Source organism: Neopelma chrysocephalum, unplaced genomic scaffold, assembly GCF_003984885.1.
Source record: "Neopelma chrysocephalum unplaced genomic scaffold, ASM398488v2 Primary Assembly neopelma1_44, whole genome shotgun sequence".
Lineage (NCBI taxonomy): Eukaryota > Metazoa > Chordata > Aves > Passeriformes > Pipridae > Neopelma > Neopelma chrysocephalum.
In genome coordinates this window covers 1,979,668-1,993,506 of record NW_020897703.1, presented here as the reverse complement: position 1 = coordinate 1,993,506, position 13,839 = coordinate 1,979,668, and the positions used below count along the sequence as shown (strand labels likewise).

General features: G+C 38.8%; 1 protein-coding gene across 5 annotated transcripts in view; it reads right to left on the bottom strand.

Moving 5' to 3' along the window:
• Positions 1-13,839, bottom strand: part of LOC113965119 (von Willebrand factor C domain-containing protein 2-like) — a 426,515-nt gene that overhangs the window by 222,533 nt on the left and 190,143 nt on the right. For 4 of the 5 annotated variants that reach the window (XM_027678036.1, XM_027678037.1, XM_027678035.1 and 1 more), the window contains one exon: positions 6,613-6,798. In XM_027678036.1, the coding sequence (XP_027533837.1) occupies positions 6,613-6,798 (186 nt within the window). Of the gene's footprint in view, positions 1-6,612; positions 6,799-12,858; positions 12,959-13,839 lie in introns of those variants that run through there. The other variant, XM_027678050.1, reaches the window with a different exon arrangement.

Below are 13,839 nucleotides of genomic sequence, written 5' to 3'. Positions count from 1 at the left end.
AATATTCTTTGTATTAAAAAAAATATCCCTCTAACCACTAAGAAATTCAAATATGCTTGTTATGTACAGGCTAAATTGCCATGGACAGTTCCAGCAAAAGCCACAGAGAACAGGGATTTATCCAGACCTGCAAGGGCCACCAGTACAGACATTTCAGCAGAAGCTACACAGTTCCTGTCATGTTAAACAATGTGATTAATAATCACAGAAACATCTGTTTCTCATGAATCTATATAACTACTGAAAATGCTATTCTTCTCACCCAGTAGGAACATTTGAAGACAACTAATTTTGACATTTTTTAAATGTTACCAAAGAATAGAAAGTTTTACTGATGGCTTCAGCAGTAACTTACCCTATGGGCTCAAGTAAAACCCTTCACCTCTTTGTTTAGTTTCACCAAAGGTAGACAATGGTATGACTTGCCCAGTTCAGGCATTCCATGGGAATTAGGTAAGATTTCTCTGGCTTTTTTGACTATAAATCTGTGACCATATTAAACATTTCTCATTACTGATCCCTGTTGTCTCATACTAACTCTGTAATGTGACTAAATTTCAGGTTTACAACACGGCATTCAAGCTACACTCCCTGTAAAGTTTTGTACTTTAAGAATCCTCTTTTTCAGTACTTAGCTCTATTTTCCCCTTAACTGAATACCTATGCTTTGGATATCATTTTTTTCCCTGATAATTCACATCTTCAAATTGATTTTTACAATTGGCTCTCTGGGAATTACAACGACCAGGTTTTAGATTTTCTTGGTCCTGAAAAATGTGTTATGGAACCGTAGCATACTTATAAATGTGGAGACTTGGGCATGGGCCTCGTTTGGATTTGAGGGATTAATAGCAGCTTGTCTCTCCAGCACTCCTCAGAGGATTCCAAAGGGAATTCTCCTTTATCAAAATGGCAAGCATTTCCTGCTGTGCTGTCAGGAGACACATTACAAACTACCCAAAGATGGTCCTGCCACATTTCCTCTGAGTTCTTCTACTTGCCTTCTAATTTCCTGGAGGACATTTGTCTTTTCTGAAAATGGATTAGCTTCACTTTTACTGGAATCAATTAAACGTGGTATGTGGCCAGAAGAGCTTGTGGCTTCTGTCCCACCGAGAAGTGGGTCAGACAAGTGCCACCTGAAAAGGGGTAATTGGACAAGGACTGGTTACACACCCTAATTCCAATTCCAAATGTGAAAGCATAGCTCCATTTTTGACTTTGACAATATTTATGAGTTTCTTCCAAGGAGATGTTACAGGATCCTGGTATGGATGCCTTTGGCATGGTGAAAAATGACTACAAATCTGATAGTCAATATTTCATTTAAAAGCTGTCCATTGCACAAGGGAAAAGGAAGAAAAAGCATCAGAGTATGAATGTCAAGGGTGCCAGGAGAAGCCAGGCTGAACTCCAGCCTTTTCACACTGCTCTGATGGTACAAGGCAAATGACTTGACTAGTCGACTTGGCAACTCAAGCAACATTAAATAATTACTTCATTGAGACTAAAGCAAAAAAAAAATCCACCACAAACTACAACAGCAGCTTAAAATAAACTTCATCATGTCTTGCACTACACACGACCAAGATGTGTATTAAAGTAAACATGCAGTACCATCATTGATGGTATCATTCCAAGGAAAGCTAGAGCTGAGGAGGGGCTGCTCATGAAACAAATTCCATCCCTTCTTGACTTCTTCAAAGTAAGCACTAACCCTAAATTTCCCAAAATTAAAATGCTTCTTGTGAGAAGAAACAAAGCTATAAACAGCAGTTACCAAATGGAGAGAAGTTAAGACAGAATTTTAATGGAGGTTTAAGAGAAAAGAAGGAATTATTCAAACAAACTAGGAATTAATGTCATATATATCTGACACTTTGGTAAAGAAGTGAAAATTTCAAGTCTTGTTGTAGAAAAGCAAAAGGTGTCAACAATTATTTTTGTGTATATAAATAAGAGACTATATTAATGCCTTACTAATAAGATACTATCTTAGGGGTTGTGCAGGATAATTAACAGTGATCATGACAGATTAGTTACTTTTAAAATTGCACCTGAACAAATCCACTAACGGATACTAGTAATGACTGAAGATTGATGTAAACCCATATTTTGGAATTTTAAAATATAATTTGATTACGGGAGAAATTTCCAGGAACTGGAAAAATTGCCATGTTAAATGAAAAGGAAAACAAATAAGTGACGGATTATAAAACAGCAAACAGAAAGCAGCAACAGCTCCAATTCACAAACATTTCTTCACCCTGGGGTCTGTTACAGGACAGCACAATTGCATTTCTCTGTGGTCTAATTTCCTGTATTTTGCTCTACTGAAAGAAAGCAGGCAAAAATGAAGAACTGGTCTAATGACTGTATAATGGATCAACTGGAGAAAAAAAAATTCTAAATGTTCTGACTTTGCTGCAAATAATTTCTCAACCTCAAAGCATAAATAACAATGTTTGCATTTAACATACAGTGTACAGCATATGTTTGCAAAACTAAACAACTGCCTGTGTTTACACGAGACACATGATGCTCAGCTTGATTTGCATATCAGAGATCAGGTTGTAAATCTCTGATGATATTTACCATCAGATAATTGAAATTAATCCTGCCAAAATGACTTTGACAGTCCTGAATTTACAGCCTGAGAAAACAGCCCTGGAGCTGCCTGCTGAGCTATGAACAGAGCTGGCTGTGTGTCTGCAACCTGAGCTGTGCTCCTGGATAAATCCTCTCCCAAATTAGAAGCCTCTTCCTTTCTTCCCCAGCTTTGGGTTCAGGTTGATTCCCATCATCATTAAGCAGTTGGGCTAACTAGAAGAGAGCAGATATGTCTCTGTTTTGCTGGTTTGTTTTGGGTTTTTTATAATTTTTCTAACCATAGCAGGTACTTTAGTTATCTTCTTAATTATCTTCCTTCCCTGCCCTCACCTCCCCAGTGTTGTACCATTTGCTTTTAATGTCCTTTAGCAGTGGCCAACTCTCCTAGCAGAAAGCATCAAGACATTCCAACACCACAACTCAGACTCCCTCAAATCCTTCAGTAACTTGGATCATGGTCATGTCTCAGCCTGTGCCTTCCAGGAAGAAGGAAGGTGCTTGGATGTTTGTTTGTTTTCTGTTTTGTTTCTTAAACTCAGATTGTCTCTTTAAATGGAAGGCACATAAGTTGTCCAGGAGAACAACGTGGTTAACTACAAAGCTACCTGATGTCATCCTCCTGTCAGGAATGTCACCTGTGCCTTGATGTGTGATCAACACTTTCAATACACACAACAGAAAAACATCTGTGAGTATTATCCATAGCAAAAGAAAATAATAAAAAGACCAGATGTAGTTTCACCTTCTAAGAAAACAAAATTCAAATATTTAGTAGGCAGAATTTCCTTATCATTGGCAAAGAATTACATAATTTATTAAAACTGTTGGCAACCTTTTCCTATGTAAGAGATGTTGCATCTTGTGGTGATTGTGAAAGTTGCACCTTGGATTTTGGTGCTAAAAGATAGCAAATAGCCTCCCCAATTTCTTGATACCAAATTTACAACTAGAGAGAGCTCTATATATTTTTCAAAAGCAATGTTTATAGATAGAAAATTTTGTTTCTAATGTATAAAAGAGACTTTTTTTGAAGCCTGGAAACAAAAATACAACTGCCACCCATTACAGAAATGGATGCACTTTTATTTGTAGCATTTATTTACAACATAGGTCTTTCAGAAAGGTGGCAGTGATAGCTTTGATATTCATCTTGCTTTTCCTCCCCTACAACCTTCTGCTTTCCAGGACTACCCGATTTGAAAGCAGGCATCCATCCAAATATGTAATATTAAGGAAGAAAGACAGCTCTCATTTATAAAATCTTAATTCCTTGTCAGTGGAAAGAGTAAAATCACTAGATTAACTGTGATCACTGATTATTATCCTCCCACAAATATGCTATCCTGTGCTCTGTCCCCTGTTCAGAGCTCGTGTCAGCTGGCAGACACCTGGAGAGGGAGAATGCTGCAGATGACAACTGGATAAGCACATATTCTGTGGGGATGAGAGGAAAAATCACTTCCTAGGCATCATAAACCCTTGTGGAAAGCTTGCTCCACCCTCCTGAGCTGCTGCACAGCCCCAGCCTGCAGGAGTCTGGAGGAGATGCACATTCCCTGGTACCCAGCACAGCTGGCCTCATCTGGATCGGAGAACTCCAGGCACGGAACGGATTCACAGGGGACACCCCGGGAAACAGCTGGGATCAGTGCTGCCAAACTCAGCCAATTAGCCTGGCAATTAGTACTGCCAACCCAAAATTCACTGCAGGTTCTTTTGTAGAGCATGTCCTATATAAGCACCAGCAAATTAACAATCCAGTGGAAACTCTGAGCCTCATTAATCTCAGTAGTTTTCCCTTATTTCCAAGTCATGCCATAGATTCTGCACGGGCTGATTTTCACTTGAATTAGCCAACAAGGACATAAGGCCCAGTTGCAGCTGACTGTTCTGGAGTCAGGGCTCCAGGCAGGATGTCTTAAGCCTAAAACAGCCACGTCTTGTTGTCATCAAATCCCTTTTACAGAAGCCCTTCAACAGTATCTCATGTTCCCACTGTACTTTTGTACTAAGTGCATATACCAGGTACACTTCTACAGCACATCCTACAGAGTCATCTCAACAGACCAGCTACACAGAACTCAACTGGCTTTGGGACTGAGGTGATGGAACACAACCCAACACAAGTTTTTACAGGGAGCAGACTGAAAGCCCACCAGTGAGGACTCCCAGTGAGGCTTTTTTGTTCCATACTCTGAATACTCCTCTTTTAATCAGACTATGCCACATTTTTCTGCCACCTCCTGCTGCCTTTAGCCACTGAGATTTCTGCATGACTTCAGGCTGCAATAATTCTGTGCCTATAACTAGCCTTTCACATCAAGGCTGTGTCCTCACTCTCTTAATTCAAATGCAAAATGCAGATCAGACAGACTGGAGGTAGAAAATGAGAGTTGGTGATGACTGTGAGGGGGAGGCATGGGTTGGCGGTGAAGGTTTGCTTTGATTCCTCTGACTACAAAAGCCTCCTTGGTAGAGAAGATATTTTAAAATGTCTAAACAAAACCTCTGTCTATGCAAATTCAAAACCATTCTGACATAAAATTAAAGCAATTCTTGCCATTATTTCTTAAAGGTCATGAATATGCCATAAAAGATGATCAAGGCATTAAATTACTGCAACAGGTTAAGAGACAACAATACATTAGATTTCTGGTGTTTCCATTTCTAAGGAAAACACTGACCATTAATTCTTATTACTGATAGTAAATGGTGGAGGCATCATCTGTTATCAGAACTGGCTGACAATTTCTGTTATAAAACCCACTTCTCAGCTGTCTTGAACTTTGCCAAACTTTAACTGTGTTTTATAAAAGTTGAATATTTGCTTCAAACTTTCATTTTAAGTAACTGCTCTCAGCCAAGATAATCTGGAATAATTCACGAAAGGATAAATTTGTTATCTCTTTTTGAAAAAAAAGTTTTGAACAATATTTAATGCTTCTTCAATTCACAATCTTAAAGCAAGACTGGAAATCTGATCCTGACAGAGTTTTAATCAGCTCTCCAAAAAGTCTAGGTGAATTACAACAGTTTGGAAAATCTCAACTCAGGGCTCCCTGCAATTGCAGCAGACAAAGAGGGATTTAGGAAAAGGAACGAAAGAAGAAATTTTCCCTTGCTTTTTCCATGAAGTTTCTCTCCCTGCAGTGGCCAACAAGCTTGAAGGACTATTTCATCTCGTGCAAATGCAAAAGAAAAACAAGACCAATAGCAAATGGAAAAAAACATTAGGACTGGATAATAAAGAACCAGGGAAAAGACCTGTAAGACTGGAAACTTCTCTGGGGGCTGGTGACATTCAGTTGTTAAAAATCAGACCAAGTTCAGTACAGTGGTGCCAGTTACACAACTCCCAAGTAATTCAGGAGTCAAGAAGATGCAGTTTGGAAAAAAAAAATCCATTCCATTTCTTTAAGTTGTAAGTTAACCAAAACTGAATATAACTGAAGAAAGTTCAGGAACTAATAATTAACTGGTAAGCAGGAATATACTAATATTCTAGAAGCACCTTCATAACAATGCATTTGTCTGGATAATAAAAATGTTTACATTGATTTATTAATCAGGAGTGACCTTGCTGAAACACATATAGTGACTTTATATTTCCACTAACCTTAAAGTGTGTTGCATACTTAGGAGCTAGAAATACTACACAGAAAACTTACTCAAAGTTTTAGTCAGTTACTTATTTAAATTACATATTTAAGTTCCACAAAGCTCTTACCTTAAAAAAAAAACAACACCGCAGAACAACAGATGCCAAGTAAAAGCAAATATTTGTATTTTAGCACTATCTGAAATCCTTCCCATCTCCCTGTTTAGTAAAGCCTTTATCTGGTAAACCACATCAAAGTCTGTTTTTTCCAGCACTCTCTTTAATTTATCTGTGTTCTCCAAGTGAACTCCACCAATCGATGCTAAATCGAGCTAAAACACAAACCCGTGGTTATTAAGCGAATTTATCAATTACTCAACACAGACTCTGCAGGAGCTCCCTACCTGTTAACATCCCAGATTTTGCTCGTGCTGTCCATGGAGGCAGAGGCCACGAAGTCCCCCCGGGAATGCCAGGAGCAGCCGTGGACGGCGCGGGCGTGTCCCTTCAGGGTCAGGATGCAGCCGCGCCTCGAGAGGTCCCAGATCCGCACCGTGGTGTCCCCGCTCGACGTCACCAGCTGGGTGCCACTGTGACGGGGGATAAAAACAGCTTTCAGCAAGGGTATAGGTGAAGATGTTCTCAAGGGACACAGCAAAATGATTTAACTCTATTTAGAAAGACAGGTTAACTAGCAATTGATGTTAGGTTAAAATACATACAAACAAAAATCGGGTTTGAAAACATTCCTGTTTTTACTTGACACGGTTTTCTGACACTTCAGAGATGAAGCGGTCACTTATTAAATATACTATCAAAAGACAAGGAAAGGAGATAGGAAGGAACTATCTCCCACAGGAAAGTGAACACAGCTTCCAAAAATTCCTACTTTTTGTCGTCCATTTATCAATAGAGTTTATCAATAAAATAAGTAAGCCCAGAGAACTGCTTTCAAAACAGAGTAAGACAGATTCAGGGAAGAATATTTTCTTATTTCTCAAATTCATACCTTTCTACATGTAAATTATTATTAAAAGCATCCCAATTTTGTCTCCTCTAACTCAGCATAAACACTTTAACACATTCACTATCTCTTGGGGTCATTGATACATTACAAGAATGGAAAATATAGAGTTCAACTCAGATTTTTATACCAAATCTTCAGATAAGTATAATTCTGTTTCCTTTAAGCATGAACATATGGCTTCAGACTAAAAGTTCACCTGTAACATGTTCTATAACAACTAGTAGAGGATTCTTAAAAAAAGAAAATAATCAAAACAAGTATGTGGAGTGATACCCTTATTAAACCCTCCCAGCCCCAGCCTGAGGCTCAGGATTTCTTTGTGCTTAACAAACACATCCATGGAGTTTTTTTCCCCATGAGTAATTGATTTTTGAACATATGCAAACTTTTGGCACCCACAATCTCTTATGTCAATGAATTCCAGAATTTAATTACACATTGTGTGAAAAGCTATTTTGGGGTCTTAAATACCTTACTCCATTTCACTTGATGCTTCTAATTCTAATACTGTGATTAAAAGTAAACATCTACTACACATCCACCATCTCTAAATGTGGCGTTTCAGGGCCCTGTTATATTTTACTGCAAAGCTGAAGATTCCTGTTCTCTCGACTCATTCCTCACACAGACCTCATTCCAGCTCTTGGGCCACATTTACCATCTCCCTTTGCAGTTGCAACTGAAGAAACAGGTACCCAAGGAAGGGATACAGCAGCACAGCAATGTTTCCTGGTTTATTCTGTATTCTTATAATTCACTCAGCATTTTTGGCCCCACCACAAAGAAGCTGAACACAGCAGATCCATGATTGCTTTCCTCAGTATTGATAACTAGCTTAGACCCATTCTTATCTATGGACAATTAGGACCATTTTTTCTTACGTGCATTACCTTGTGTTCATCTGCGTTGACTTCCATCTGCCACTTCACCATCAAGTCACCTGCTGAGACTTGAATCTTTTCCTGTAATTCTTCACTTGCTCCTTTTTACTGTCCTGGCTAATTAGCAAACTCATCCACTTCATTCTTTTCCCCAACTTCCAAGATGGTCTTAACTTAGATCCCAGCACAGATCCCTGCGGGACTCAAAAATTCATCTCTCCATTCTGAAAGTGACATTTTATTCCCGTCCTTTCACCACTTTTTCAATTCACAAGATAAATTTCCAGTTTATTCAGGACAGTTTTGATTCCTGGGGAGTTTTTGTCAAACGACCTCCAGAAGAATTTACTGCAAATCCAAGTGTGTGAAATTCATGAATCTCCCTTGATCAAATGCTCAGCAAGCCCTTCAGAGAACCCCCAGCTGATTTCTGAGGCTTAATTTCCAAAGCCATGCTGATACCCCCCTGGGCTGCACTGCAATAAATGTATCCATGTATCCTGTCATTTTGCTTCTTAAGATAATTTCTATCAGCTTTCCCAATATAAAAGTTAGATCAATCCATCTGGAGTGCCTTCATCCCAAACTCCTTTAAAATACTGGAAAAAAGTTAATGCAGCCCTCCCAGGAATATTGGAGGTTTTCAATCGTGTTTAATAAACAAAAACAAAGAACAGGAAAAAAGTGTGCAGATAATACACAAAAATACAGGTCACAAATATTTAAACTGTAGGTTTTCAGACCAATTTCTGCTGTTATCTCAGCAACGTCAGTAAGATGACCTTGCCTTTAGGATCCCATAAACTCTGGTTTTATTTGAATAATGGCAAAGGTGCTATCACAGGCAGTAGAAATCCTTCTCCCACATCCCTGGATATAAAACTGTGGCAAGTGAAAACAGCTCAAGGGTTGATCCTAAGCACTACTGTAAAACTTCAAGCAAGAATATACTCTGAGATATTTAGTTCATTGCTGCAGTTCATAAGAAAAAAAGAGGGAAAAAAAAAAAGGAGGGGAAAAAAAGGTCTGGGACCTGTGGTGTCAAACCTTCTTTTTTATATTCTTCCTTTCCTCCTTTTCCAGTAGATGTCCACCAAATTGCTTGGTAAAAGTAGCTACTATGACAGCTTGAAATATGTGCATCATTTACCTGATAGATCTTAGGGGGGAACTTGACATTATGAAAGATCACCTACCTAAGTTTTTGACTATTTTTAACACTTATGGTTTAGACTGCTAATTTTTATTAAAATATCATTATAATCTTCATTAAGGCAGTTACTCCCCCATGCCTAAGACAAAGCTTTGGGAGATTAATCTCTCAAAAATTTTAATATTGCACAGGAGTAATTTTGAAGCTTTTGTCACGTATCTCAGAGCATAAAGGTTTGAAGCCTGAGTAGGGGTTTGGGGGAGACCCTAATTTTGTAAAGCTGCTTGGAGTAAATGTGCTTTTGTTAATGAAACACTTGCACTTTTAATAACTCAAGCTAGATCTCGCTTCTGGAGACAGATAAAATTAGAGAAATGACAAATTATCATACCCCTTATACATTTATGAAATAAGAGCTTAAAACAAATTTGGAGGCAGGTATAAAGTGGGACTGATGAAATCTGCAATTGATTCAGAGGGAAACATGTACTGCCACTGTTGTGAATCACAAGGAGAGATTTATGGCTTATACATTTTTTAATATATAATCCCCCAAATGCTACATGAAGCACCGGTTCCTTGGGCTGAATTTCAAGAATACGCCATCCAGGCAGTGATGAAAATCTTTCAGAGAACAGATATGAGCAGGAAGGTAGTTCAAATGGATTCAATTTGGCAATGTGCAGCAGGGGAAGGACTTACAAATGAGGTTTAGCACTCCTTACAGATCAAAGGAGAAAAAAGGGGGGATTGAAAACAAAAGCACAGCTTGTACAGGAAAAAGTTTTGAGGGACAGACTGATAGTGGGAGGAAGGGCAAGAAAACTCGGGAAGAGCGGGCCCAGATGCCCCAAGCCCTGCAAGAGAAGCTCCCCAGCACTCCCTGAGCACAAGAAAGCATCACTTCACCAAAGAAAGGGGACTTGCATGGGCTGAGGCTCTGCAGTTAAGCATGTAGGAATTAATGCCAGCTTTTCTGGGAAGCACCAATGGTCCTCATGGGAATGATGGCTGTCAGAGCTGTTTTAGCACTGAGGCTGTTTAGCAGTGAGGAAATCCTCACCACACAGTAGTTTTCAAACCACATAATGAACAAGAAAGTGCTGTGTCAAGCCAAGTCAGACATCTAAATCAAAATTCTGCTATTACAAAAAAATTCTATCTACTTAATAGTTGATCAATAATTACATACTTTTTCTGATTTAAGGCCTTTTTTTGGTCCTGGGAGATAAAAGACACACTCCAAATTCTGAGCTAATGCTTTGTTCCCCATAGTTCCAACGTTTTTTTACTGTACTATTGTTCTGTATAAGATCATGTTGGGGAGAAAAACAAATATATCAGGAAAAGCAGCAGTTTTTAATGATTTAGGCTGTTGGTTTAACAGTCTGTGGTACCCACACAGTCATCTATTTCATGACTGATTTTCAAATAAAATGCATACTGATTTTTAGATTAAAAACATATGACATCAGAAGCTCAGCCTTAATTACCAGCAGCTACATACATAATCTCCACTTGAATTTAAGACTGATCACTAATAGGGAAAGCTCCAGCTAACCCTTTGCAGTGTGTATATCTAACTCAGAGGAAAATAAAACACTTTAATTGTTTTTCACAAACAAATCAACGAACCAGACAACATATTAGGAGACAAGAAAAAGGTAAATCCTACCTTCTTCTGTAACTTGAAACACATTCACATACATGCAGCTTTTAGAAATTTGGTGCTTTTGTAAAGAAAGTAACAGCACTTTTGTGTGCAGTGCTCTGTGGACTCCACCAGTTTGGTTTGTACAGTCTTGTTTGGTCTGTTTGAGGGGTTTTTTGTTTATACTTTCTAGCAGACCAAAGCACTAGAAGGGATGAAACAAGGATAGACCATTTTTTAAAATACTAAATACATATAAAGTTCTACTTTTCAGCTGACTTCAGGTATTCCTAACTGATGCTGTGAACTGCCCTTCCAGAGACAATCAGAGCAGGAAAAACTTTGGAAACATTAATTCTGCATTCCATAAAAGGGGATGGAACATTAACTTCTCAAGCCTTAAATCCTTCCTCCCTCATATTCTAAACACACACACACACACATTTCCTTTCTTTATACATTCCTGCTTCTTCCAGCTTCACTGTTCTCACTACAAGATGCCTCTCCATTAACACTTCCCAAGTTGTAGACATATCAATAATTCAAACTCATATTCAGTGACAACACGAGCCTTTGGCACAGAGTCATTTTACAACATTTCAGGTGACTGATCACCTCTCTGGAATACCAGGCAAATGAAGGTAACAGCTACCCCTGTAGTGCTCCCCTGCAAATATATCAATTGTAACATCAACAGTCAAAGCAGCTTCAAATATTGCACCTGGCTCAAATATTTCTGGAGGATGGACTTGGATCTGAACCTCGAGCTGCTCCAGGGGATTGCTCAGGTTACTGAGGAACACTGAGCTAGAAAGCTCTTCTGCTTCACAGCAGGAGCACGTCCCATCCTTCAAAATTTACAAGGATTGTCATTTTGCGTTAGCCAAAATAAATGATACATAATGGTCATTAGATCCATGATAACCTCCAGAGAGGGAGATTCCATGACCTCCCTAGGCAGCCTGTCCCAGTGCTCTGCCACCCCCAATGTGCAGAAGCTCTTCCTCATGCTGAGGTGGAACTTGTTGAGTTTTATTTTATGGCCATTGCTCCTTGTCCTGTTGTTGGGCACCACTGAAAAGAGTCTGGCACCATCCTCTTGGCACCCACCTTGGAGATATTTATGTGTTGATGAGATCAAAACACACACACACACATATATATATGGGGATGGTCCTGTGCAGGGCCAGGAGCTGGACTTGATGATCCTTGTGGGTCCCTTCCAACGGGGATATTCCCTCAGCATATTCTGTGATATATAAACTATATATAATATATATATATAATATATATATATAACTATATATTATATATATAGTTATATTTTATATAGGGCTGTGGGCATGGCCAATGTTCTGTACATAAACTGAGAACAGCTCCTTTCCTCAGACAACTTCAGTCTAAACCAAAAGGTGGTGAGCAAAGCCTTACACACAGTGCTGGTAAATAACTGTTCTCACAGCAACACACTAAACCAAACACAGCTTGTGTTCAAGTTTTGCATCCTAAAAGAGCTGCAGCAACAGTCAGCATCTGACTGGAACTTAAACAACACAAGCATCAGCAACACAACAACAAATTTTAAACATACAGTCCAACATTACAGGATTGATGGTCTTTTGCCATGGCACTTGAAAAACACTTTAAAAATCAATATTCCAATTGCTTAATTGGAAAAATGAGGTCTCTTTTATTTACCTCTATTCATGCAATTATTCTAAAGTAAAATCCTAAAAGCTTCTATATTATTTGCAGTATCAGCAGAGGTAAACCCTAAACACAGCAAAGTACAAGGGAAGAACTGCAAATACTGTTAAAGATTACTTAAATTTTGCTGACATTTTATGCTAAGTCAAAGAGGAAAGATATAGGAAGGAAATGCCTGGAAAAACTGAACTATTCCACAAAAAACAGAACTAATGAAGACTGAATGCTTACGGAAGCATCTTTTGCCTCCTTGTTTCATATCATCTTAGCTGTTGACTAAATAAATATACCAGGAATTGATTGATCCTTTAGACTTCACTCTTCACTTTGCCAGAATTAGCCTGCAAGTTAAAAGTCACTAGAGAGCACGGGAGAGGGATAAGGAACATGAAATGGGGGTGGGGGGGAAATACATCCTTGTAAGCTTCATTTTTCTTGAAAACAAGATTAAAAACAGTGATCCAGACAGTTACACTTAGGAAAGCATACACTCACCAATGGAGTCCCACCTCCGGTTATGAGAGCTGTATTTAAACACTCCCTTTTTCATTTGGTACTGAAAACAGTGCAAGGGATGGAATTCCCAAACATCAGTTCAGCTCTGCAGTCATTGTAACTCTGCTTTATTCTCCTGCTGTGCCACGGTGCATATTTGTCACAGCCCCTCATTTTCTTCTCACCAGACAAGGTGAAAATTGGGCTGAATTTAAAAAATGTTTGGGTCAGCACATTATTAAAAAAGTTCCCATTAAAATTGTTGAAAAGACAACAGGTATTTTTTTCCACACCAGGCAGGAGACTTGCACAGTTCCTCTATAAAGGATGATGTGGATCCAAGTCTCTGTGGGTACAAAGAAAGATGGGATAAAGTTCTGCAAGAGGAATACACCAAGGATTACATGGAAACTGTATCTGGCTCAAGATACTTGGAAATAAAAGGTGGAGTCCAGGAGGGTACTTAGACAAAACCTCAAAAATACCTCTCCTATTCTTAGCCATTCCCAGGCATCCCCTGGTACCCACTGCTGGAGACAGGACAACGGTCCAGAAAAATCTGGCATGTGGAGTCACCCCTATGTTCTGAGTCTGTATTTGAACAAAACACTCAGCAGCAAAGATTTTGTTTCTAATAGATTTTGTAACCTTGAAACAGACCTGAGATATAGTTCACCATTTTTGTTGGTGGAGTTCTGAGACTCATTAATTATTTAC